The sequence below is a fragment of the Rattus norvegicus genome, chromosome 10 (assembly GCF_021556685.1).
Source record: "Rattus norvegicus strain SHRSP/BbbUtx chromosome 10, alternate assembly SHRSP_T2T, whole genome shotgun sequence".
NCBI lineage: Eukaryota > Metazoa > Chordata > Mammalia > Rodentia > Muridae > Rattus > Rattus norvegicus.
Genome location: NC_141543.1, coordinates 68,172,547 through 68,199,582, shown reverse-complemented (window position 1 = coordinate 68,199,582; position 27,036 = coordinate 68,172,547). Strand labels below are relative to the sequence as shown.

General features: G+C 40.3%; 1 protein-coding gene across 3 annotated transcripts in view; it reads right to left on the bottom strand.

Annotated features, from left to right (window-relative positions):
• Ssh2 (slingshot protein phosphatase 2) overlaps nucleotides 1–27,036 on the bottom strand; it is a 251,109-nt gene that overhangs the window by 51,419 nt on the left and 172,654 nt on the right. For all 3 annotated transcript variants that reach the window (XM_087572020.1, XM_087572021.1, NM_001107024.1), the window contains 2 exon segments: nucleotides 12,620–12,723; nucleotides 7,733–7,797 (listed from right to left, as the gene is read on the bottom strand). In XM_087572020.1, coding sequence (XP_087428146.1) covers nucleotides 7,733–7,797; nucleotides 12,620–12,723 — 169 coding nt within the window.

Genomic DNA, 27,036 nt, shown 5'->3' with positions numbered 1-27,036 from the left:
ACCATCTTACTTAGTCCACCTGTGAAGTCTGTTACTGCAACACAATTAGGATAAGAGGTACTCTAGTGCTGTCATCCACACTGCCACGTTGCTTTATCAGTAGTGATACTGTGAAGTAAAGGTTGTAAAACTTAAAAAAAAAAAAAAGAGTAGCACTCTCAGCTCCTATAGCACCATGTCCTGCCTGGATGCTGCCATGTTTCTGCCTTGATGGACTGAATCTCTGAACCTGTAAGCCAGCCCCAGTTAAATGTCATCCTTATAAGAGTTGCCTGGTCATGGTAAAACTCTTTTCACAGCAGTGAAATCCTAACTAAGACAGAAGTTGGTACTAGGAGTGGGGTTTTGCTGTGATAGGCCTGACCATGCTTTTGTTTGTTTGGAGGAATGTGGATTTGGGGACTTTGGAAAGCAGTGGAATGCTTTAAGTGGGGCTTAATGGGCTATCCTAGTAGGAATATGTAAGACTTCATTGCAGAGAATGGCTTGAACTGTAGAAGCCTGGCCCTAGAGGTTTCAAAGAATTTTAATTGGTTGCCGAGAGACTGTCCTTGTGCTATTTTGGTGAAGAATGTGGCTACTTTTTGTCCTTTTTTTTTTTTCAAATAACTAGTTTTTTTTTTTTTAAGATTTATTCATTTATTATATATAAGTACACTGTAGCTGTCTTCAGACACACCAGAAGAGGGCATCAGATCTCTTTACAGATGGCTGTGAGCCACCATGTGGTTGCTGGGAATTGAACTCAGGACCTCTGGAAGAGTAGTCGGGTGCTCTTAACCGCTGAGCCATCTCTCCAGCCCCCTTTTTGTCCTTTTTGAAGAGCCTACCTGAAGCTAAGGTAAAGAGATTTGTATTAATTGCACTGACAAAGGAAATCTCAAAAAAAAAAAAAAAAAAAAAAAAAAAAAAAGCCTGACAGAGACTTTGTTCTCTGGTTAAATCTCATGAAGAATGTTTTGAACACGTGTAGCAAGCTTAGAAAGGAACAAGATTACATGTATGGTTTGAGTATTAAAGAGGTACCAAAAAGTAGAAAGGAGCTGAATTGTATGTTCTAGGATAACAGATTAAGGGAGGAGGATTTGAGAGCAAGATCCTACCCAGCTAAGCTTAGGTCTAGGCATGATGCTACACACCTTTTACTCCAGGAGACAAAGCTAAACAGATCTCCCAAGTTCAAGGCTGGCCTGGGATGCAGCAAGTTCTAGGTGAAGAAAAGCTTAAGTCCTGGCCTGGTTGGTATATGCCTTTATTCCCAGAAGACAGAGCCATGCAGAGGAACGGATTAAAGAAACCAGACAAAGAGTGATGGCTACTAAAGCTGAGCAGTACCTTTACTGGGATATATTTTCTACTTCAATTGTCTGGGAAAGTTTTTAGTAAGTTAAAAAGGTCAGTGCATAAATCATAAAAACAAAGCGAAATGGCTGTGAGGCAACACCTGAAATATCTGCTATACATATACTGCATATGCAATGATAGCATGTGAGCTGAGAAAGCAATGGTGAACAGGAGACATGCTCCTTTCCTTGCGAAATGTATGCCTAGTCTTCCTGTCTCAAAAAACAGATAAATTAATAAATTAAATAAAGACACTTTCATGTAACCCAGGCTAGCTTCTATCTTATATTTACGGAGAACTCTTCATTGGTCCTTCTGCCTCCACCCATCAAGGGCTAGGACTATAGGTGTTGTTGGAGATGGGACCCAGGGTTTCAAGGATGCTGGGCCACCACTCTAGCAATTAAGTTATATGCCTAGCTTTATGTCTCTGTTCTGATGTTCTTAAGAAAAGCTAGGGAAATAAAAACAGCAAAGTGGTGCATTAAAGCTTATTTGTAAGAACTGACACAATCAGAATAAAACACCATCATTCTGATGCCAAACACACAGTCTGAACTCGTCACTTCATGTTCTATGAAGACAAGTTTCAAAATCAAGTTCACTTAGGGGAAGCTAAGAGGAACTAACATTTAAATGGATCACAGTCTAGAGTTAGTCAACTGACACTGAGAACATTAATCACACAAAGCTATGGATAGTAGTGGATACTGGGTAGACTGGGATATATACTGTAGATATAGATATAGATACTGGATATGAGGTAGACTGGGAGCCAGACCTGGATTTCCTTACAAAACATTCAAAGCATGTATTACATTTAAAATTACATTTATTTCCTTATTTGGTGTGTATGAGGGGTGTAAAGAGGTCAGAGGATAATGTGTTCTCTCTCTTCCTCCTGGGTCCTGGAAACAGACCTCAGGTTGCCAGGCTTGCTGAAAAGTGCACCAAGTTGAATCATCCCACTGGCCCATACACGTTATTCTAAACAGAGAGTCTGTGGCAGGTGAAGTCAGATTTAAAAAAAATTAATTAATTTATGCACATGAATGATGTGTGTGTGCCACAGTGCACATGTGGAGATCAGAGACATGTATGTAGGAGATGGTTCTCTCCTTCAACCATGTGGGGCCTTGGGTTCAAACTCAGGTTATCAGACTTAGAAGTTGGCCTCAAGCTTGCTATGTAGTCTGGGAGGAGAATCACCTTGAACTTCTGATCTCCACCAGTGCAAGGATTGCAGGCAAGAATTATTATGCCTGGTTTATGTGGTGCTGAAGTCGGGACCCAGGGCATCATATGTTAGGTAAGCAATCTACCAACTGAGCTATATTCCAGGCCCCAGGATTTCTTATGAACAGGATTCCAGATCTTACCACATGTTTAAACTTGAGCATGCCTTAGCAATCTTTAAACTAAATGTTCAATTTCTCCAATGTGCTAGAAGCACTTTTATCTGCAAACAAAAATGGCATGGAAACAGCTGAACTGTAATTCTGACACATTAAAAAAAACTGACTCATTTTCCTTTAGTTATCTCTGTGTGTAGATATATGAGTATGTTACGTTCATATGTGTGTGTACACTATGTATGTGGAGGGCAGAGGTTAACACTGGGTATCTTCCTCAATTACTCCCTGTCCTATTTTCTGAGAAAGGCTCTCTTACCCAAACTTGAGCTCAGCAATTTGGGTAGACTGGCTAGTCAGCAAGCCCAGGGATCCCCTGCCTGCCTCTCTCTCCCATGCTTGGATTACAAGCATGCACTATACCACCACTTTTTTTTTTTTTTTAAATCTCAAGCCCTCAGGGTTGTGCAAGAAGCACAACCATTTCATTAGCTCTACGACATTAGCTCTCTAAGCCATTTCTTTAGCTCTCTCTGACAGTTCATATGCCAATTAGTAGCAATTGTTTGGCTAACTCAAAGCTGATAAAAGAACAAAAAACTTCTCAAATATAATGCTTGCTGTCTGGGCAAACTAGAGGTGGGCACCAAGACATTTTGGTAAGTCATATTCAGTGCAAACATTACCTGTGCTTTTAATATTTAACACATAGTATCAAAAGCTCATCATTCAAAGAATCATCTTAAAACCCTCAGTCCAACTTAAATGTTGGACCTAAGCAGAACAGTTCACAGTTCTATTTTGCACAAGTGGTTTTCTCTTCTCCATCATCTAACAGCTGAAAATAGTTTTCCTGAGCACACACCACACCTTTGCTTTAAATTTATTTTCATCACGAGTCTGGACCATGCCTCTGCATGCAGTATTTATCCTCAGGGGAGCCACATTATAAAGATACAATGTCTAGACAAGCAGCTCACCTGATCCATCAGAAAGAAAGGTTTCAAAAGTATTGTAAGCATTAAATTCTTACCAAAACAACAAGGTAAAATCAGTGGCTAAGATTAAGATAGACTTTAGATATGACATTAATAAGTTAAAGAACACTGTCTTCAAGAGTCTGAGGAAGTGTCTGGATAAAAGAAAAATCAAGTTATAAAATAAAATCCATAAATTTTCTGTAGAATCACTGGAAACTATGACCAAGGCTAAAGATATGGTTCAGTGGCAGCGCCCGTCTCTGCAAGGAAAAGAGACCCCAGGCTTGATCCCCAGCACAGCCAATAATGGCTTACCACATCATGATTAATTTACTGACATGGTAAGATATTCACCATAACCAGGCTGGAAGACATTATGCCTCTTACTTTTGCAAAACAACAAAACAAAATTAAGCATGGCTATGCTAGTTTACTCACTGCCTACACCCGACCCCAAGCAAATGCAAGACAGAATGGAAAGGTGCTCATTCCAACAGCCAGGAAGGGCTGTTCTCAGAGGGAGGGACATGGTTACTCATCTTCATTCCTTTTTGAACTGATTTGGAAAACCAAACCAAACCACACAATGCACTTATATTCAGAAAAAAGTAAACTCATTTTCATTGCTGAAAAACTTAACATATTATTAAACTAAAATAAAAAAAACTAATTTTCTTAAATTATCCTGCCAAGTCCTTAGCTTTTGTAAAAACTTCATTGGGGATACTTATTGAAATATTCTGAAACTCATCGATTTTTCATTTGATTTTTAAGTGGGTGTTTGATCAATGCTTAAGCAAAAGTGGGTTTTGGTTGGGTTAAAAAGAAAAAGAGAAAGGAAAAAAGAAAAAAAAGTAGGATCTTCAGTTGTCTACCCAACTTTTAGTCTTCTGTACAAGTCCTGAGATAAGGATTTCAGCATTCCAAATAAACCTCAGACAAAAGCCTTAGCTTTGGGTCTACAAATGCCTCTTTCAGTTACAAAGTGCTAATTTGTGCAAAGTCATACAATGCCTTTACTCATTTTCCTGAAAATGACTCACTCAATAATCTGAAACATAATGGCTATGTAACAATTCAAAGTAACTGTAAAATGGCTTGTCATTATAATGCTGAGGCATGAGTTAATTTTTTGAACTTATATTCTGTAAACACAGCACATACCACTTACTCTGAGAACCTACAGAGGGACGAGGTTGAAGCTGCATGCTTTAGTAGGAAGGTTTCATCCTCAGCCCTGTTTCCTAACTAAGCCTTTGCCCTTCAGCTTCACATGGAAATAAATTGCTTTTATATTTAGGGGCTCAAACTAAACTCCAGAAGCTTTTCAATGAGAAAAAGATAAAACCCACGATGACATCCTTAGGTTTAGCTTTCCCTATACCATACCATGTTCAAAATCTCTCATAGCAAAATATCCAGCTTGTACGAGTGACTACCGATACCAGCTTCTGTTGCAGTAAGTATACAACAGGCTTTGGTAGAGTTGTATTTAAAGGGTGATGGCATCTTTTGGAAACTTGTTAAAAATGTAAATTATCTCTACCCCCACCTTCTCCCAACCCCCGCCTCCCCAGCAACCTGCAACAACCCAACTGGAGGTGATTTTGATTTACCCTAAAGTCTCCGAACACTGCTTTAGAGCACTAAATCTGTAAGAACCATGCTCTGTACCCCATAGCTGGGTCCCCCCAAACACCATGTATCCCTGGCTGTCTTGTCTCACTCTGTAGACCAGGCTGTCCTTGAACACAGAGATACTCCTGTCCTTGCTTCCTGAGTGCTGGGATTAAAGGTGTGGACCATCATTGCCTGGCTACAGTTGTCTTTTAAAAGAATTATTTGAGAATTAAGCATATTAAAAAATGCAGATGGTCAGCAAGATGGTGGCTCAGCAGGTAAAATTGCTTGGCGTGAAAACCTGATGATCTGAGTTCAGTCCTTGCATTCCAGGGTAGAAGGAAAAAAACAACTCCTGAACTTCATGTGGCTTGTTTGCCTTACTTACTCCCTCACATGCACACACAAATACACATACTTAGACACATAAAATGCCTTTTAAAAATGCAGACAACAGGGGTTGGGGATTTAGCTCAGTGGTAGAGCGCTTGCCTAGGAAGCGCAAGGCCCTGGGTTCGGTCCCCAGCTCCGGGGGGGGGGGGGGGGGGGGAAGGAAAAAAAAAAAAAGAAAAGAAAAAAGGAAAAAAAAAAAAAAGAAAAAGCAAGGCTATTAAAAAAAAATGCAGACAAAACAGAGGCTGGAGAGATGGTTCAGTGGTTAAGAGCACTGGCTGCTCTTCCAGAGGATCTGAGTTTAATTCCCAGCAACCACATGGTGGGTCACAACCATCTGTGATGGGATCTGATGCCCTCTTCTGGTGTGTCTGAAGACGGCGACAGTGTACTCATATACATAAAATAAATAAATAAATAAATCTTTAAAAATAAATGCAGACAACAATGGGAAGATGGCACAACAGGTAAAATCCATCAAGATACCTTATTTCAAAAAAAAAGAAATTAAGGTGGAGAATAAGTGGAGAAGACACTTAACGTCAACTTCTTGCTTCAACATGGGCACACATGGGTGAGTGTACTTGCACACATGTAAATGCCACGCACATATTTTTAAAACTTTTAAGAAAAGGTGTGCATCAATCATTCATTAATTAACGAAATAGGAAGAAAGTGATTAAATGGAGAGTTAGTGAGGAAGATGATACCCAATATTAACTTCTGGCTTCTATGATATGTGTGCATTCATGTGCGCGCGCACACACACACACGCACACGCACGCAGAGCAGAATCAGCATTTGAAAGAAAACTTAACTAAACTTTAAAAGTAATGCAAAAGAGGAATCAGTGATCGCCAGAGGGTTCAGAGGCTTGATCAGCTCCCACAGTCAATTTCACACTTTACTGCTCATGTCTTTTCTTGGACAGAGAGTAGAAATAGTTATTTGAATTTAATATGCTCATAGCTAAACCTAGAGGTCTGGTGACCACACACTTGGATAATGTCAATAAGTGCCTAGTGTACTTCCTCCTGTCTATTCTGTATTAGCTTCCAGGGAATCTTCCTTAGGCACTGTAGCTGGTTCATGCTATTTCTTGGCTCAAAAAACTTGTATTTCACAATGCTTCAAGAAGAGGGAGAAGTACTGATTGGCTGTATAGGATAGGGGATCAGACACAAATATGTGAAATAAGCCACAGGGCTTTTGTTTGTTTGTTTTTTCCTTTCCCCTCAGACAGGTTGTCCTAACTCACCATGTGGACTGGGCTGGCTTTGAACTCACACAAATATGCCTGCCTCTGCCTCCCAAGTACTGAGATTAAAGGTGTGCAGCCACCACATTCCGCCCCCATTTCAGACTTCTTCAAGTGTCTATTTAATCCTGTCATCTGGGAAAGTAGTCAGGAAATGAGGAAAAGGGCAAAGACAGCCTAAGGTAGCTTGTCTATCATCACATGATTAGCAGGAACCTGAGCCCAAGTCTCCTGTCTCAGGTCAGCAACAACTGCTGGTTATTTCATTCATACCTTGTCCCATCCTATATGTGCTTTTTATTAAGCTATGTTCTTATTGAGAATGAATTCGTCTTCTTTTTTTTTTCTTTTTTCTTTTTTCTTTTTTTCGGAGCTGGGGACCGAACCCAGGGCCTTGCGCTCTACTGCTGAGCTAAATCCCCAACCCCTGAATTCGTCTTCTAATTCTCGATATCTTTTAAGATCTGCTCAAGTTCCACTGTCTAATATAAAAGTTTCCCCAGCTAGGGCAAATTCCTAATTTTTTTCTCCTTTTTCTGAACTTAGACTGTTGTTATGGAGAATAACTTACAAACCAGCAATTATTAACAAACGTGAGCCAGAGTGCTTTACCTCACTTTCTAGTATGTGTTACAATAATAAATTCTCAGCTGGACTGTGGGGATAGGCTGTTCTTCACTCTATTCCACCTAGGTCTTAGCATTATGTTTGAACAAACAATAACTTTAATATCAGCTACTTTTGACAGCCTTTTGAGGAAGAAAATTATGATGTCACTAACTTACCAGCCTTATGTTGTCTTCTGGGCGGAGTAATATGAACATTGCTTGAAGATGCTGTTGGAGATCTCCTGGGGAAATTTAAAAGGTAAAGGATGATTATTCTCTATTCAAAAATCAGTAGATGGGCTGGAGAGATGGCTCAGCAGTTAAGAGCACCCGACTGCTCTTCCAGAGGTCATGAGTTCAATTCCCAGCAACCACATGGTGGCTCACAACCATCTGTAAAGAGATCCGATGCCCTCTTCTGGTGTATCTGAAGACAGCTACAGTGTACTTAGAATAAATAAATAAATAAGTAAATAAATATCAGTAGAAAAGCTTCCTTCTACATTAGTGACTTGTTAAGTAATGACTTACTGAAAGACTTAAATTTTTATTTTTACATTTTAATATTTTCGTGTGTGTGAGTGCACACATGCTCATGTGTCATGATGATACTTTCTGAGGAAGTTAGAAGACAACTCATGTAAATTGGTTTTCCTTTTCCACTATATGGGTGCCAGGAATTGAACTTAGGTTGTCATGATCACAGTAACTGCCTTTAACCCACGGAACTACCTTATACACTTTTGTTGTTATTTAGGACTGGGTTTTACTATGCACCCCTGGCTGATCTGAAAATTTGTATGTAGATGAGGACGGCTTCCAATTTCCCTAGATCAGCCTTCCTCTGCCTCTGGAGTGCTGGGATTAAGGGGGTGAGCCACATGCCCAGCTCCATCTCATATTTTATCATGTGTACGCAGGAGTGCAGGTGCTCAATGAGGGCAGAGGGTGCTGAAGCTGGCTGTAAGCCAATTGATTGGGTGCTGAGAACGAACTCACGCCCTTTATAAAAGAGAGCAGGATTTTAACAGCTAAGTCATTTCCCTAGGCCCCTGAGTCTTTTCATTAGATGCAAAAGTCTGATAAAATTATTGGTTAGATTTTAAACTTTATTTATTTATAATGTTTTGCTTGTTTGTTTTTTATTTATTTATTCAGTCTATGGGTATTCTATCTGCATGTACACCTGCATGCCAGAAAAGGCATCAGATCCCATTACAGATGGTTGTGAGTCACCATGTGGTTGCTGGGAATTGAACTCAGGACCTCTGGAAGAGGAGCCAGTGCCCTTAACCACTGAGCCATCTCTGCACTCCGGTTTGATTTTTTTTTAAAATAGTAAGAAATTACTAGGATGCCTTTTTATATATTTACTTTCAGTTTACAGTATGTTAAGATTTGTTTCTGTCATACCAGGCAGTGATGGCTGACACTTAATTTAATCCCAGCACTCAGGAGGCAGAGGCAGATGAATCTGTCAGAGAAAACCCTGTCTTGAAAAACTGAAAAAAAAAAAAAAAAAAGCATCTGTCGTAGAAAAGGTGTATTGAGAATGATGTGTAGTTTACACAACGGTAGAAGTAGGTCTGTTGGTGAGTATGTTAGTAGAGTCCCATAAGGGTAGCAAAACGAGTGTTTAAAGACTTATCCCTAAGTTTTAAATGATATATATAATTTCTATTCCTGTAATAATAATATGTATTTAACTTAAATACTGTTAGATTCCCTTTATTTTCAACAGTTTAAAATGGTTGGTGGCTGATATTAAAATGAGAGTACCTACAGGAAATAGTTATTTTCCTGGACACGGCCAACTATTATTTGAAATCTTATTATTCTTATGTATTTTATAATACTAAGTTAAAAACTCTTTGAGTTAAGATTTAGGATACTAAGGATGATGTTAGGCATGGTGGTACATGTCTTTAACTAATCCCAGCACTCAGGAGGCTGAAGCAGGTGAATCTCTATAAGTTCAAGGCTAGCCTGGTCTACACAGTGAGATCCATTCCAGCCAGGGCTACGTGGGTCTTACACAGCAGCAGCAGCAGCACCACCACCACTGCCAAAACCAAAACAAACAAGGGCGAGGCCATGAAAGAAAGAGGGGGAATGTGCTGGAGGTGCCTGAGGAAAGTGGAAAGGAGAGGTGGGAACTACTGGAGGAGTAGGAAGGGGAGTAGGGGTGCAATCGAGATTGTTTACATTATGAAATTGTCCAAGAATAAATAAAAGTTATTTTATTAAAGAAAAGGGGCGGGGGTGGGGAAGAGGCTGGAGAGATGGCTCAGCAGTTAAGAGCACTTGCTATTCTTCCAGAGGACCTGAGTTTGAGTCTCACCACACACAACCATCTATAACTCCAGCTCCAGGGCCCCCTCAAGTGCCTGCAATCATATGCACATACCCACTTGGAGACACACACCTGAACATAATTAAAAATCATTTAAAAATGATAAATCATTTAAAAACAGGAATTTAAGACACAAATGTTCTCATTTCATCTACTCTGTCCTAAAAAAATCCAAGGATTTGGCTAACAGTCAGATAATACGCTGTCACAAATGATGCCAATCTAAGTAAGAACCCAGGGCTTTATTTCTGCTCACCTAGGGTACTTTTAAAAGAGCCTTAACATGTCTGACACAGCCACATAATCATGGATGCCAGTGTAACTTGTGTTCTTTCACACTAGCCTTGAAGGCTACACATATCGTTTCCTCTGTGCTTACCTCACAGCTTTTAAATATGACATTAGCTTTAAAAGAAGTAGTGAGGTAGGAAGACAAAATGCAAGTGGGTATGCTCGACTGTTGACAGGTCCGGAGCCTTCCCTCACAGAACATTTCCCTTCCCTCTTCATTTCATTGCTTGCTTCTGACTAATTCCAAAGTCACAGAGTCCTTTAACTTTCAAAACTAAATACAAGATCCATTTTCTTGTGTTTTAAACCCAGAAACACAATCTGAGCCAGCTTAGATTCTATGAAGCCTTCTCTCAAAAGAAATAAAGAAATAACAACAGTTATCCCCACACCCCCCAAAAACTATAACAAAAACCCCTCAAGTTTATATCAAGCATGGTGTCTCATACCTGAAATCTAAATGCACAAGAAGCTAAGGCAGGAAGATCACTGTGACTCTAAGGCCATTCTGAATGTAACTCTATCTGTATAAAACCCTAAAACCAGGGCTGCGGCTACACTAAAGCAGTAGAGCGTTTGCCTCCCGTGAGAGCGAGCCCCTGGCTTGTGTCCTTAGCACAGGGATACAACAAACAGCACCAACTTAACTTTCTTCCTGAGGATCTGGAGGCGTAGCCTGGAAAGGACTTGGAGGACGCAGAGCCTCTGCAGAACCCTGAACAGCAGGCTAGAACTCCAACTCATGGCAGTAAGTCATGCAGAGATCCAGCTGTGTTAGTTCAAAGTCAGATAGAACCCAGGGTTTCTACCATGAGGCCTGGCCTGAGCTGTGTGTCTAGAAGCTTAGTTTTCTTACCCGTGAGATGTCTTGCTATGAGCAAGCGGAGTATGATTTCGTACAGGCAAATTCATGTTCACAGAGAGCAACAGGCAATATAGATCTTTAAAGTCTCTCTTTCATTTTATACTCTTTGCACATATTTCACTACTAGTAGCTAAACTGCAGATTAAGTTTGATTAAAGAATTTTCATCATTCTCCTTTTAAAGATATAGATTGTCATTACTAATCATATAATTTTTAAGTTGCCAAACAGTATTTGGGTATTTTAAATGAGCAGATAAAAAACTCTATCCAGATTTAAAAAGCACACGTAAGAATTCACCAGCTATTCTAAGCCCTTGATGTACTCTATTTTGCCACTATGCCGAGCTTAGCTAAGGCTATTTATGTGAAGGTTTGGCTTTTATAAACTTCATTTCTACATATTTTGCCTCAATTGTCTAGTATGGATCACAAATCTATTCCATATAACTTGTGTTACACCTGCTTTTTCTTTTTACGTAAGTGAACAGTAATGTCAAGTGGAAATAGTTGAGTGTGAACCCCTCCCCCACTCCCCACCCCCCCCAAAAAAGTCAGCCAAGGCCAGGAAGAGACTTAAAAAAGCAACTAACCCCATTTACTATTACATGCCATGGGACAATTTACCTCAAGTTAGTCAGGTGCATTGGATTTAAAACAATGGTTTGTCTTATTTTTACTCTCCACACCTGACAGAAATAAAAGCTTAGGTTGGCTTATTTCCTTTGAGTATTCACATTTGGGGGGGGGATACTCACCCCCATCTCTGATGGAGGATACTGAAGAAGCATTGAGAAAGCATACCCAAGCTAATTTTCAAAAGTTTTCCCTCCTTTACTTAAAAAAATGCCATTGACAGAGAGCATTGGTAGAAACTTATTAACACGACCTAGGGAAACTAGTTATAACAGTGAACACTTGTAATGCATGAAAGCCCAAACAAGAAGCAGCACAGCCTCTAAGGTAGCTGAGATTATTTTGATTATAGCTAAACTCAACTATTGATTTATTAAGACCCAACATTTCTAGCTTTCACTTCGGATGTGTATGTTCAAGTTCCCCTCCTTGTAATTTCTTCTACTCCTGGAGGTCACAAATCACCAAAGTTAAGCAAAAGGTTTGTGTGGTTATCTTTGTCAACTTTTGTCACTTGGGAAAAGACAAATCAATCAAGGGCTGTCTACATGGGATGGTCAACAGGCATGTCTCTAGGAGACTGCATAATTAAGTTAATTGTTGGGGTAAGACTCAGTCCACTTAAGGTGGTACCATTCCCTAGGCAGGATGAATCCTAAGGATGACTTAGAATAGAGATATTGGGCTAAGCAAAAGCAAACAAGCAAGAAAGTGAGCATGTATGCATTAATTTTTCTCTGTTCTTGGCTGTGGATGTGATGCTACTATCGTTTGAAATTCCTGCCTTGACTTCCCTGCAATAATGGACTATAATCTAGAATTATGAGCTAAAACAAATCCTTTCTCCCACAAATTGTTTTTTGTCTAAATATCTTATCCTAGGGACATAAAGGGAACTAGAACATATATGTGCAGTTTTACCTGCATGCTTGTTGCGTCTGTGGCTGATTCGTGGTGTAGACGAGCCATTCCCTCGTGGTAGAAAAAGGGCAGCACCTTTGACAGTTAAAAAGCTCTCGCTGATGCTGTGAGGAAAAAGTTAAGAGAAACATTATTTAAGGAAAGTAAATAGGATGAAGAGACCCAGTTTAAGATTTCTCTCTCTTCCCTATGCAATGTTCCAACTTCATAGGGTGAAGCATGCCTTTAATCCTAGCACTGGAAGAGAGGCAGGGATCTGAGCTGGATGAACTCAAGGCTACCCTGGGCTATAAAGCAAGTTCCATGCCAATCAGGGCCACTCAGTGAGACTGTCTCAAAAACAAACAAAATGACAAGGAAATTAAAATAAAAACAAAAGACAAATTAAAAAAACAAATTAACCCTCACAAACAAACAAACAAACAAACAAAAAACTAACAAATCCAAGAGGAGAGATTACTTGCTATTCTAGTTGCTCACATATAGTCCTGCCTACTCTAAATGATTTTTCTTTTCTTTTTTAAATTTTTTTTATTTATTCATTTATTATATATAAGTACACTGTAGCTGTCTTCAGATACACCAGAAGAGGGCATCAGATCTCTTTACAGATGGTTGTGAGCCACCATGTGGTTGCTGGGAATTGAACTCATGACCTCTGGAAGAGCAGTCGGGTGCTCTTAACCGCTGAGCCATCTCTCCAGCCCTCTAAATGATTTTTCTAAAATAAAACTTAAGGTATTGTATTTAAATTACACAGCAGCAATTAAGAACAACTTTAAATAAATAAAAGGAAAGAAAAGACTCTAGAACTAGATTGTAAGGGTCAGGATCATGGGTCTATTGCTATGTGAGCAAACCTACATTTACTCTTCTATAAAATGAGGGTGCTATGAGAATCAGTGAATGCACCGACTTCTCAGGTGGTGCGTGGGCTCACAGAAGTAAGTCCTTAATAATTAGTTATTATTAGTATCAGTGATAGTGTTTCACTAGTATCCTGATAAGATGTAACATATTGTTTTCTTTTCCAAAATTAAATTTTATTTGTAATTTTTGTGGTTTTAGGCTCTTGGATAACACCCGGGGCCTTACATATGCTTGGTGCTTACTTCAGCACTGGTCTATGCTTACTGCCCAGAACTATTTATGTACAACACATCCAGAGTCTGAAAGAAAATACTTATTTTTAAAACACACATACATACACCCTCTGAAGTATGAGCTCAAGACTTTATTTTGACTAAATAGAACAGTGGTTACCAAGACCTGCATAGAATAATGTGTGTGTGTGGGGGTGGTTGATAGGTACAGGTGTCTACTTGGATAGGACAAATAACTTCTAATACTTTATAGCACAATAGGATAACTATGACTGATTACAACTGTATATATACTTCAAATTAGCTAGAAGACTTTGAAGGTTCCTAATATAAGGAAATGATAGATGTCTGAGGTGATTAATGACAGTCGTCCTGATCATTAAATATAGTATATGGGGGTAGGTTCATGGTGGAGTGGAGAGATGGCTTACCATTGGTGAAGAGCACTTGTTGTTCTTACAGAGGACCTAGGTTCAATTTCCAGTTCCAGTTACAAGAAATTCAATAAACATACACAGGGTGCACACACAAGTATATAGGCAAAACATTCATACACATAAAGTAAAAATAAATAAATCTACAGAAGTAAAAATTGTATACAGGTGTACTGGCTGGTTTTGTGTGTCAACCTGACACAAGCTGGAGTTATCACAGAGAAAGGAGCCTTCCTTGAGGAAATGCCTCCAGCTGTAAGGCATTTTTTTTAACTAGTGATCAAGGGGTGAGGACCCAGCCTATTGTGGGTGGGGCCATCCCTGGGCTGGTAGTCTTGGGTTCTATAAGAGAGCAAGCTGAGCAAGCCAGGGGAAGCAAGCCAGTAAGAAACATCTGTCCATGGCCTCTGCATCAGCTCCTGCTTCCTGACCTGCTTGAGTTTCAATCCTGACTTCCTTTGGTGATGAACAGCAATGCGGAAGTGTAAGCTGAATAAACCCTTCTTGGTCGTGATGTCTTGTGTAGAATAGAAACCCTGACTAAGACAACAGGTATCAAAATATTACATTTTATCTCATAAATATGCACAGCTGTTTTGTGTAAATTAAAAAAAACCAAAAACCTAAAATTGTACTCTCAGTAAGTCGCATCTCCACACACACTGAAGAGGACTAGCACAGAGGCAGTGTGCTGTACTTCCTGGAGTTTATCTCCTGTGTTAACATCATTCATGTGGGAGGCTAACAGCATAGGTACAGAATTATTGCTTAGAATAGAAGATATTCAAAATTATAACTACAAATGGATATGATATCCCTCCTCTGAACTCTGAGGCCTCTCCTCACACCCGACCCACAGATCCATCTACACAGGCTGGGACAAAAGCTCAACAGTCACGCCAGCCTCGGTGTCTGTCTACCTCCCCACAATAGGTCTCTACTCCATTTGTGAATCCCTTGGGCTGGGTAGCAGGAAATACTAGAGGACGACAGAGGAAGAAGAGGTGGAAGGAGGATGGAGCTGAAGCATGTGGCCTGGAGAAACTGCAAGTGATAGGGATCCCTAGCTGGGGAGTAGGGGTACAGTGGTGGACCTGCCCAGTCTGGGCGCACAGCTTGTGTTCATTTAGTTTTCTTTGCACGGGCTTATCTGGGTTGGAGTTTTTATGGCAACAGGCTGTACTCTCAAACCTACCTTGAATTATTACACCCATAGCCTCTTAAACCCATCATCATCATGGCTTGTTCAAAGTTGCCATTTCCTTTTTTTTGGGGGGGGGGAGTGAGTGGAGAGTGGACACAGGGTCTCTCTGTATATTCCTGGCTGTCCTAGAACTCACTCTGAAGACCAATCATGCCTTGAACTCAGAGATCCACCTGCCTCTGCCTCCCAAGTGCTAGGATTAAAGTGATGTACCACCATTGCCCGACATTTCCTTCTTGCACTATTTTTGCTTTGGTTTTTTAAAAAGTGACTTTATTGAGAAATTCACCTTTGCTAATTTGACTGGGTCTTAGCTACCCCTCTGGCTTTTGGATAGGATCTCATGTAGCCATAGCTTGACTATATAGCCAATGATGAATCGGAATGGATTCTCTTGTCTCCACTTTCCAAGTGTTGGGATCAAGATGTGAGCCATGATACCCAGCCAATAGCTCTTTAAGAGTAAAAGATAGTGTTGTATTGAACTGCAATCACTTTCCAACCATTTTTCTAGCATTACTATACTGACTTGTACACATAGTCAGAAGCTAAACGATGAATTTTTTGTTAAAAATTAAAGAGATTTTACTTTGCTTCTGAAGTAGAATATCACATTGCTCGGGATGGTTTCACTCACCCTACACAATTTTCAATAATGACTGTACTTCTCTTCTTCCTGCCTCACCGCTTTTGTGTTGGCATTATAGACAAGTGCTAATACACCTTAGTGTTTATTCTGTAATAAAAGCTTTTTATTATAAGTTGTCAAACAGCTGGGCATAGTGGTGAATGCCTTTAATCCCAGATCTCAGGAGGTAGAGGCAGGCAAATGTAAATTCAAAAATGGCCTAGTCTACATGGTAAGAACCTCTCAAACCAAACCAACTAACCAATCAAAAAACAAAACAAAACCTTTTAAACATATATAAAAGTAGTGTGCGTGTATGTATGTATGTATGCATGCGTGCATGCATGCATGCATGCATGTATGCGTGTGGGGGTAGTGAGGTGGGAGAGGTGCTTCAAGGGTTAAAAGTTCTTCACTGGTCTTGTAGATGACTCAGGTTTAGCTCCTGAAGGCCACTATGAGCTCACAACTGCCTGTAAGTCCAATTCCAGGGGATCTAACCTCTTCTTGCTTCCTCAAGCACTTGTACTCACCTGGTACGCACACAAAATAAATAAATATTTTTTAAACTAGGAAGAATATTACAAACATATTTCTATCACATTCTAGCTTTAGTTCACAGCTAACTTTCTGTCTTCATCCCCTTTACTCTGTCTCTAGTGTAAATCAAATCCCAGAAAATGCACCAGCGATAAGCCTGTGGTAGTTAGTTCTGTTACCCTCTCGGCAAGCAGCCAGAGTGTTTTTAAGTATATCCAGATTATAGAAGGGCTGTGTAAAACTTTGTAAATGCCTCTTTCCTTCATATTTAAAAATGGAGAGCCAGCCTGTAGCTCGGTCTATGAGGCCCATGAAACAGCTTGCAGTGAAGCAAGTTACCTGTGACCTTATGCTGCCCGCCTCTTCTTGTTTACTATGAACTATCTAACCCTACTTCCTCTCTTCTGACTCTTCAGTATTTCAGGCCCCTTCTCAAGTAATCATCAATCCTCCACTTGATTCTTCTGAACTGTTCAGTATTTAAATCTGTTTTACTATCACCACCCCTCTTTTCCTTTATCCCAATGCATCTATCCTGTTGTCCTGTTTTGTTCTTTTCAGGATATTTTCATAAACTAATACATTTATTCATGTGTGTTACGGTCTACAGTTATCAGCACATAAGCTCCACAGATGCAAATCACTGCTCATCATTGTATCATCGGCATAGAAACCCTGCCAGCAACTCACTGAGTGCCCAGAAGATATGTGGTAATAAATGAACGCCTCCTAGTTTATCCTCAGCTGTTTGCACAGTTCCATCACTCAACACACTGGCTGCACCCATCTTTAATTTGCCCTTGAGAAGCAGAGGCAGATCTCTATGAGGCCAGGTCTTCATGGCAAGTTACAGGCCACCAAGGGCTATATCTAAGCATGTGATAGATTAATGGGTCATAACATTGTTTATGATAAATGAGTAGGCAGGCTGAATCAGCTTCATAATGCTCAGTTATGGTTCAATCTCATGCTTCAATAAAGTGGTATAAGACTGATAAAACTTTTGAGGTTGTAACCAGTCAGAGAGATTGGATACATTTTTAAAAGACAAAAACCATAATTTATAGGTTTAATTTTAAGAACCTGAATCTGTCTAGGAGAGGCTGCCCTGATTTTGTCTTGTTTGCGTCTGTAAATAAAGCACTGCTCTCTTGTGGTCTGTTGCACAAGCCCTGTCTCTTGTTACATCCGTGGTGTGCACATGCCTCTGTGTTGTGGACCAGTCTCACTGCCATTACGGGAACAATCTAAGACAAAATGTCTGAGTGACAGGATGAACAGGGTACACCACAGACAGGAAACGAAATTCACACTTCTGCCAACACAGCAACTGTCTGCTTTACTAAGTGCAAAAACAAAACAGTTAAATACTCTGCCTACTCACTAGGCAAAATTACCAGCTTTGGCCATGTTGGTTTCCAGTAAACAAAGCAGTCATCAGTGTGTACAAAGGAAGCACTTGCTGAGTGAGAGCTTAACAGCTGGGCACACTGCAGCCATTCCTTCTGTGAGACACAGTAGTTTTCTTTGACAAACAGTAGTCTAAACTAACTTCCTGGTTTAGGGAGCTCTGTATTAATGTTCTTTTGTTGCCCATGCTTTAAAGACTACCTATGTGCATTCTATGCATTGAACAGTTAAATGTGCTTTTCAACATGTATGCAGTGCTTTCGCAAGGGTAATGGTGGGGACAATTATCTTAATTAAGTTAATTCAAAGTGGTTTGGACTCCATAAATTCATGATTAGAAAGAACAAGGGAGTCTGGGGGACATGGCTCAGTCTGAAAAGTGCTTGTCTAGCATGCACAAAGCTCTGAGTTTTGAGACCCAGGGCTGCACCGACTGGCTGTGGTGACAGTAATACGAATTTGTAAAAACAGATCAGAGATCATACCTTATAGGACATAAGGGAAACCAGTCTTTCTATTTGGATCATTTGCACAAATATTGATAAATGTACAGCAGACCCAGCTGGGTCAGGCAGAAGACTGTCACTTAAGTGTGACAAAGGATCCCTGAACATGACACTCAATGTATTCTAGATGACACATGCCATCCTCTTTATTCCATGGTCCTAGATAAAAGTCCTTAGCAGTCACAAAGGCAGCATACAGTTGGTAAAAGAGGGAGCATGGGTGAGAAGTGGATGACTACATCCTGTTATTCCTGAGTAAATTTTGGAAGTAAATCATGCTATCAAAGATGAATGGAAACACTACAATTTGTGGTTATTTAGAGTTTCATGAGCCTAATTAAACATTTTGTATCTGAATAAAGTTATGCAAATTTAACTTCACCTACTTCAGTGTGTGGTGAGAAGTCATCTTCCCAGAATAGGAAGACATCTAGTTATGACAGTAGTAGTGGTTTTCAAATAGCTGTTCGCAGATGAAGCAGATGTCGTTGTCTAAAAAATCTGTTCTGAGGGCCAGCCTGGTGGCTTAATGTTAGGTAAAGGTGTTTTGCTGCCACCCTGATAACCTGAATTTAATTCAAATACGAAGCTCAAAGAACTTAAAAATCCCTATGCTAAAAAAGAAAACTGACAGGGAAAATCCTTCTTGATCTTTAAATAAGGATGATAAAGCAGCGCTTAGAGGATTGTTTTCTGGGATTGGGGATTTAGCTCAGTGGTAGAGCGCTTGCCTAGCAAGGGCAAGGCCCTGGGTTCTGTCCCCAGCTCCGAAAAAAAAAAAAAAGAGGATTGTTTTCCTAATGAAGGGTGACCATATCGCTGCTTCTCTCTGTCATAAATGACTGCTCATCAAGGGAAAGGCACTTCTGATTACACACAGGAAATGAGTTAGTAATAGTTAACCTGGCTAAATACTAGGCACTTCGTACTTCCTTTCACCTTTACAACACAGTTTACTATTTTTTTTTTTGTTCCAGTTTACTTTTAGACATTGGAGAAGCTAAAAAATGTCCAAGATCATATAGCAGTAAGTCACAGATTCAAGATCTGATGTGAACATCCCTACTCGAAAAAATTCTTCTGTTACTCTAGTTTTAGGACAGTATAATAGGTGAAATATAGTTTCTTTTCTACAGAGAATTTTAAAAGAGAATTTAAGAGTAGAGTGAGCAGGCTAAAGGTAACATAATGGCATACATCTGTCTGGGAAGTCAATCTAGTTGGGGGTCAGTCTAGTTGGGTTGGTAATTAAGAACTGCAAGCTCTGCTGGGAATGATAGTAGCATTTTAGCTGCAAAAATGGGGGAAAGAGCACTGTGTTCTTTGGGCAAACATTCCTTGCCAAACCCTTCAGATCAAAATCACTTCCTAAAGCACGGCATTTGTTAACTGGCAGTTTCTTCTCAGGCAAAGCACATAAAGGAGAAGTTCAACTAAGGCAAGGAAGAAATACTTAGCTATGCAGATAATGAAACAATCTTTGAGGAATGTGGCGGGTGCTCACCCTTGACCAAGCAAGAATGTTAAGCAACAAAGCCATACACACCTGGCCAAATGAGTGAATGTTGGTTGAATAAGAAATTCTGTTTTATAATAAAACATATATAGAAAGGAATGGATAATTTATGAGAACATGAATGTTTCAGGGATGGAAAGATGGCTCTGTGGTTAAAACCATTGGCTGCTCTTACAGAGGACTGGGGTAGCGTTCTCAGCACCCATATAGCATCTTACAGCCATTTATAATTCTAGTTCCAGGGGCTCTGATGCCCTCTTCTGGCCTCCTTAGGCACACACATATAAATGCAGGCAAAACACATAAAAATAAAAATTAAAAAAAAAAAACTTAATAGTTTTTTTAAAAATAAAGTTTTAGTAAGTAGATGTAAAATTAAATAAAGAAAAAATAAAATTAAATGAAAGGATCTCTGGAAGAGCAGTCAGTGCTCTTAACCACTGAGTCATCATCTCTCCAGCCTGGTTATTTTCATATTTTAATGCCAGCCACTTGAATTTGTTCGGTGTTTTTGCCTGAGGCCAAATTTATAGGAACTTGGTTGTGAACTGCTGACCGTACACAGCATCACTACTCAAAGGTGAATTGGTTGTAGCTCTGTTAAAGTCAAATACACAGTTCAAGCTGCGGAATTTTTATCTTAAAGAATAATAATTATGTAAGGTTGGTGACTTCCACATGTACCATGGGATATGCCTCTTCAAACAAACACATGAATCTTTGAAAAAAAATAGGTAAGGAATACTCATGTAGAGGAAATTTTTACCTAAATTCTACACATTTCATACTTTACTTTCCTCTTCTGATAAGCTGTCCTTGCTTGGTACTTTAAACTTTAGATGCAAGAAAGACATTAGGGCAGCTGCTATCAATACTTAAATGAAGGCTTTTATGTCCCTACTGATAGTAGGGCACTTGTAGCTAGAAGTTTTAAGTATCAGGCCAGAGGCCAAGGGATCACACAGATATTAATGTCATTTCTTGTTGAAAAAACAAGGTGGGAAAAGACATTATACACTTCATGACTGCAAGAAACTCAGAAGCATATTTCTAAGTAAGGAGAAAAATGTAATATTGTATTCCTAAAGGAATCTAGATTACAATGGGAGAAAACAGAAATCCATGTACCATGCATTCCCCATTCCTACCACACACAGCCTAACACTGGTCAATTCTGGAAATGGCAAATCAAGTCTGAAAGCCATTCCCCTGGGACATTAATTCCCAGATACAGATCTATGAATACAAGTAGCAAGGTTATTTCTCTCCTTATCAACAAAAGCATATTATACCAGCTAACAAACAGATGAGCGTAGGCTTCTGTTCTTCTTGATTAACTACAACCATTAGGCCATTTCAATTCTAGCTTATTTTCCATCTAGACCAGTGGTTCTCAACCTTCCTAATGCTGCGACCCTTAAATACAGTTCCGCATGTTGTGATGACCCCCAGCCATAAAATTATTTTTGTACTTCATAACTATAATTTTGTTCAATCTGTGGGTCGAGAACACTTTGACAAACCTCTAGCTCCAAAAATATTTACATTGCAATTCATTACAGTAGCAAAATTACAGTTATGAAGTAGCAACGGAAATAATTTTATGGTTGGGGGTCACTACAACACACGAGGTCAAAGGACAACGTTTCTGGAATCTGTTCTCTTATTCCATCTTGTCTCTCATTTCTGCTATGCTTCCTACTATAGGCGATCTGGCCTGGGGGTTTCCATGAGATTCTTCTATCTCTGCTTCCCATTTCATGAGTGGAGGGGTTGTGAATGAGCACTTATGTGGGCTCATGTGGCAAATACGCACTTTCACCCACTGAGCCATCTTCCTGGGCCCTCTTTTTACTTTTATTTTGAGACAGTATCTCGAGGATGCTCACACAGGCATTGAACCCATGCTTCTCCTGCCTCAGACTCCTGATGAGCAGAGGTAAGAGGTATGTACCACCACACTTGGCTACTATTTCTTCTTTTGTAAACTCTATCAAATGTGGACTTGGTGGTCCTCTGAGGGGCTGTGAGGGAATGTTGTTTATGTCTGGCCTGACAGAATCTTTCCTCTGGGGCTAAGAATATTAAGCAAGTGAACCGAAGGAGGTCGTATTGTAGGGTATGGTTATATTCACTGTAGTGAGTGGCAAATTCCACACTTGTTTGCTTTTCCTCCATGGCCTTCCTAGAACACCCTTGCATTTAGCAGTTCGCAGAGCTTGATTCTTTAGACCCCACATATCTGCTAAGTGTACTTTGACAGTGTCCAATAAACATTTGGCCTAAGATAGGTTAAAATTAATTTCTGAGTTTGCTACATACTCCCAAGTATCAACTGAAGCCAGAGAATCTAATCATTTGCCACAAGCAACACAGCTTATTACCAATAGAGACAAGTTACTAGGCCCCCATGTTACCTGACACCCAGGATGTCATTTAATTTCTTAGATGTTATTATCACAGCATATGTTTCTGTTCTAATAGTTTGAAGCAAGTAACATTTAAAAATCACATCTTGGATGAAGAAATGACTCAATGGTTATGACTGCTTGCTGCCCTTGCAGAGGGATTTGATGGGTGACACATAAGCACCTCTAACTCCAGCTTTGGAGCCCTGACACCTTCTCTGGACTCCACAGGCACTCACACACACTTGTATGCATGCATATACATGCTCACACATGTAAATGAAAAGAAATCTTTTAAAAATGTTAAGATATAAAGAAGCAAATTACTACAAACAAAACAAAACAAAATGTACAAAGTGTGATGGCCTGTGCCTATGGTCATAGCTCTTAGGCTAAGGCATGAGGATAGAAGCCAGTCTGGGTTAAAGAAAGATATTTTCTTAAATAAATAAAGCAAAACCAATCAACTAAACCCAAGCCCCAGATCTAGTCAGTTTGTGTACACAGAACAAAGGTGGGACTTGATAGTAAAGTCTCATTTGCTGTTCTGTTTGTCAAGCATTCTTGGAGTTCAGGTCTGAGTGGGAAAAGATTGAGATGTCCTCCCATGAGTTGCTCTAAGTTACTCTAAGTTGCTTCTTTTCTCATCAACAAATTTCTCAGGTATTAAAACTGACTTTAAAAAATACTAAGCCTCAAATCTGTCCTCAAATCTGTCCTGTCTAAAAGAAATGCAGAGACAAAGACAGAGTGGAGACTGAAGAAATGGCCAATCAATAACTGGCCCATCCCACGGACAGGCAGGCACCAATCCCTGACGCTATCAGTGATATTCTGTTATTTTGCAGACAGGAGCCTAGCATAACTGTCCTCTGAGAGGCTCTACCAGCAGGTGACTTAAACAGATGGAGACACCCAGAGTCAAACATTGGACGGAGGGTGGGGACTCTTAGAGAAGAGTTGTGGGAAGGATTGAAGGCCCTGAAAGAGTAGAAACCCTACAGGAAGACCAACAGAGCCAACTAACCTGGACCTCTGGGAGCTCTCAGAGACTGAGCCACCAACCAAAGAGCAAACACGGTCCTTAGCACATGTGTAGCAGATGTACAGTTCAGTCTCCATGTGGGCCCAACAACTGGAGTGAAGGTTGTCCCTAAAGCTGTAGCCTGACTGTGGAATCTGTTTCCCAACAGGGTTGCTTTGTCTGGCCTTGGTGAGAGAGGATGCACCTAACCCTGCAGAGAGAGTATGGGCCAGGGTTGGGGGATACTGGGGAGGAGGCATCCTCTCAGAGGAAAAGGGGAGGGAGGTTGGAGGAAGAGACTCTGTAAGAGGGGGACTAAAAGGGGGGCAGCATTTGGGATGTAAACAAACAAATACAAATTTAAAAATACTAGTTATTAAAAACAAAATGTCAGCAGGATATGGTGTCACACACCTTTAATCCCAGTACCACAGAAACAGAAGCAGGTGAATCTCTGAGTTTGAGGCAAGCCTGGTATACATACAAGAGTTTCAGGTCAGTTAGGGCTACACAGTGAGACCTTGCCTTAGAACAAAATACAACCAACCAAAACCCCCAAGACACCCCCATCCCAAACCAACATAAAATGTCAGGAAGACTATGAATGAGGGCCTTTAAATGAAGGCAGGTAAGACTACCATAAGAGGAAAAGTGGATGGTTACTCAGTCCTTGGATTCTTTATGGTATTCTAGGAGACTAAGAATGTTTCTTTCTATATATTACCTGACCACATACTCATTTCATCTCTTTAGAAAAATTGAAAGCATTTAGCATTTGGCTTACAGTTCAAAAGAACTACTGAACATGGAAGACCAGAGTTGGTACCTATAGAGCAGGGCTTCATATAGTAGCAGGTGGGCCCATTTTATACCTATGTGCGACTAGCATAGATCTAAAATAATTTGAGTTCAGGATGGCAAAAAGGATGTATGTATTCTTGGATTCCAATCTTAGACTTAGCAGTCTGGCTTCCAAACACTTCCCAGTTTGAGTTAAGACCAAGTCCAGACCTGTGTATGACACACCCCTGTTGCCTTGCAGTGTCTACCACACAAGGCTCAGCTTCAACCCTGTCTCTAGCATCCAAAAATAATGCTCCTAAACAATATAACCACCACAAAAACCATAGACTGCCCATGAAAGCTGCAACACAGAACAGGCCTTAGACTTCTGGTGACTGACAGCGATAGGGAATTATTATTATTATTAATTTTTTTGAGAAAGTCTTTCTTCAAGATGAGAAGTTATGCTGGATAGTGAGGGTACAAAACTTTAATCCCAGGACTTGGGAGGCAGATCTCTGAGTCTGAGGTTAGCATGGTCTACAGAGTAAGTTCCAGGACAGCCAGGGCTACTCAGGGAAACCCTGTCTTGAAAAACCACCAAGAAACATAATGACATAGGTAAAAAGTAACTTAAATTAACTGAATAAAGGAACAATACAAACCAAAAAGAGCAGCACCCATGGCAAGCTACGTACTAGCATTTGAAGACTACGTGCATGCATGCATCAATTCATTCATTTTTGATTTAGCTATTGTTTTCCCAGTACTACAAACAACAGAGCTGCAGCAGGGGGATTGCAAGCCAGGCTTTCAAGCATTTGGTAAAGAAGTCAAACCCTGTTTTCAGCCCATGCCTTTCCTTTCCATTGGAAAGGTCTCCTCTAGGCTTCAGATCATGTGTTTACTGTTGTCACCTCAGCATCCTGGCTACTATCACTTTCTTTTTACCCCGACTTTTATTACAATTTAATGAGACTTTATTGTTAATAGAAAGAAATACTCAACAACTTCGCCCTTAAACTTCTCATCATTCCAAATTTCAAAGCCCCTCACTGAGGTTCTTCAAATAGACTCCAATTCCTAAGTTCCTCTGGCAGACATGAAATCTTGATGGACTTGACCTCGGAAACCCAATTTCCTCCCGACTTCCATGTTTTCACTTCCTCTTCAAGAGAACTTCTGTTCTCTTGATTCCTAATTTTCCCCCCTCAGGCTACCAACTTCTTTTTGACTTTTCTTTCCTAACCAATATGATCTCTCGTTGTATTTCCCAACCATTTTCCCTAGAATTCAATCTCCTTGCTCCCAAATTCTTCTGCAGTTTAAAATTGTACAATTATTTATTATCTGTCAAGCAAGTAAATACCTTGTCTAGTGTTATTTTTCACTGTTGTACACAGGGCCTAGCACTAAGTGAACATTCAATAAAACTACATATGTCTCTGCAAGAGAAAAGAAGCCTACCACTGAAGGAGATGATAAAGCCATGTCTCTGCACGTCACAACACACTTCTGGATTCAGGTACACGATAGCAGAGATGGCAGCAAAAACACTGAGGGAATTCAGTTGGTACTTTACACATTATGACAGCTCCTCTCTCCTTCCCTTTTAACCCAAACCTTCCTTGCTCCTCTGTACCCCACTCTCTAGGTTAACCTGCCTATGACAGAGCTGGAGGAGGGAAGCTGTTGCGATCTCTCTCAACTGCTCCTCTTACCTCAAGACTTACTGCCTTTCTTCAATGAGAGGGAACGATATATCCTCTGTCCTTGATTCTATTCGCACTTCCTAGTTTGTGCTTCTTCTGATTGCTTCTTCCTCCCCTAGAAAGACTGGACTCTTACATTCTTAAGACACATGCACAAATGCACGCACGCACGCACGCACGCACGCACCTACCTTAACAAAAACTTTAAAAAGAGGTCTACAGCTGCTGTGCACTTTCCTCCCCTGCTAGTCATTCTCACTACTCACGCCCTCTTGCTTCTGCCCTATCACTCCTGTGAGACTCTACCTCGTCCGAATATGACAGACCCAAAGGACAGAAGCTATGGGCATTCGCTTCAACAGCCTCTTTATTGAATACCTGAAATACAATAATCTCTATCTTCTTGAGAGTCTATTTACAGATAGTTTCTAAAGTAGGACACCTTCTCTACAGCTCTCTGGAGCATCCCACTTCAGCATTTTGTTAGCAATACTGACCTACCCTGCCCACTGTATTTAAACCATAAAGATGGTATTTTGAAAATAAATTTATCAAAAAATCATGGGCCGGCAAGCTTGTTTATGAGCTTCCCATCCCATGACGACCTGAGTAAGATCCCTGAGATCCCCCTGAGATTGTCCTCAAATCCTCATAAGTGTTCCTGGTATCCAAGTACCCTCCCTGCCCACACAAGTCAAATAAAGTGTTGAAAAATAGAATTTCTAGCTTCTCTTAAAAATGAGAATATTTGAACAGAAATATCTAGAGTCCCTTCTAATGCCTGGCCAGGGCTAATGTGCAAGACTCCACGTAATGGAGCAGTCTTCTGAGGCAGAGGTGTGGCTGGAAGTATGGCTGGCTGATTTGGGAGATAGTAAGGTATTGGTGGAATGCAGGGGTCAGCACTGAGTTTTAAATGATGACCTCAAACAAGGAGGAAAGGGCAGGTTTCTAAAGGCTTCAGTCTCCTGGTGATGACCGTAATTCATCTTCCCATGAGCAGAAACTTCTGCTCTTTTGTTTTCTTGAGACAGGGTTTCTCTGTGTAGCCCTGACTGTCTTGGAACTCTCTCTGTACACCACACTGGTCTCCAATTCAGAGATCCACCTGCCTCTGCGTCCCAAGTGCTGGGATTAAAGGAGTGCACT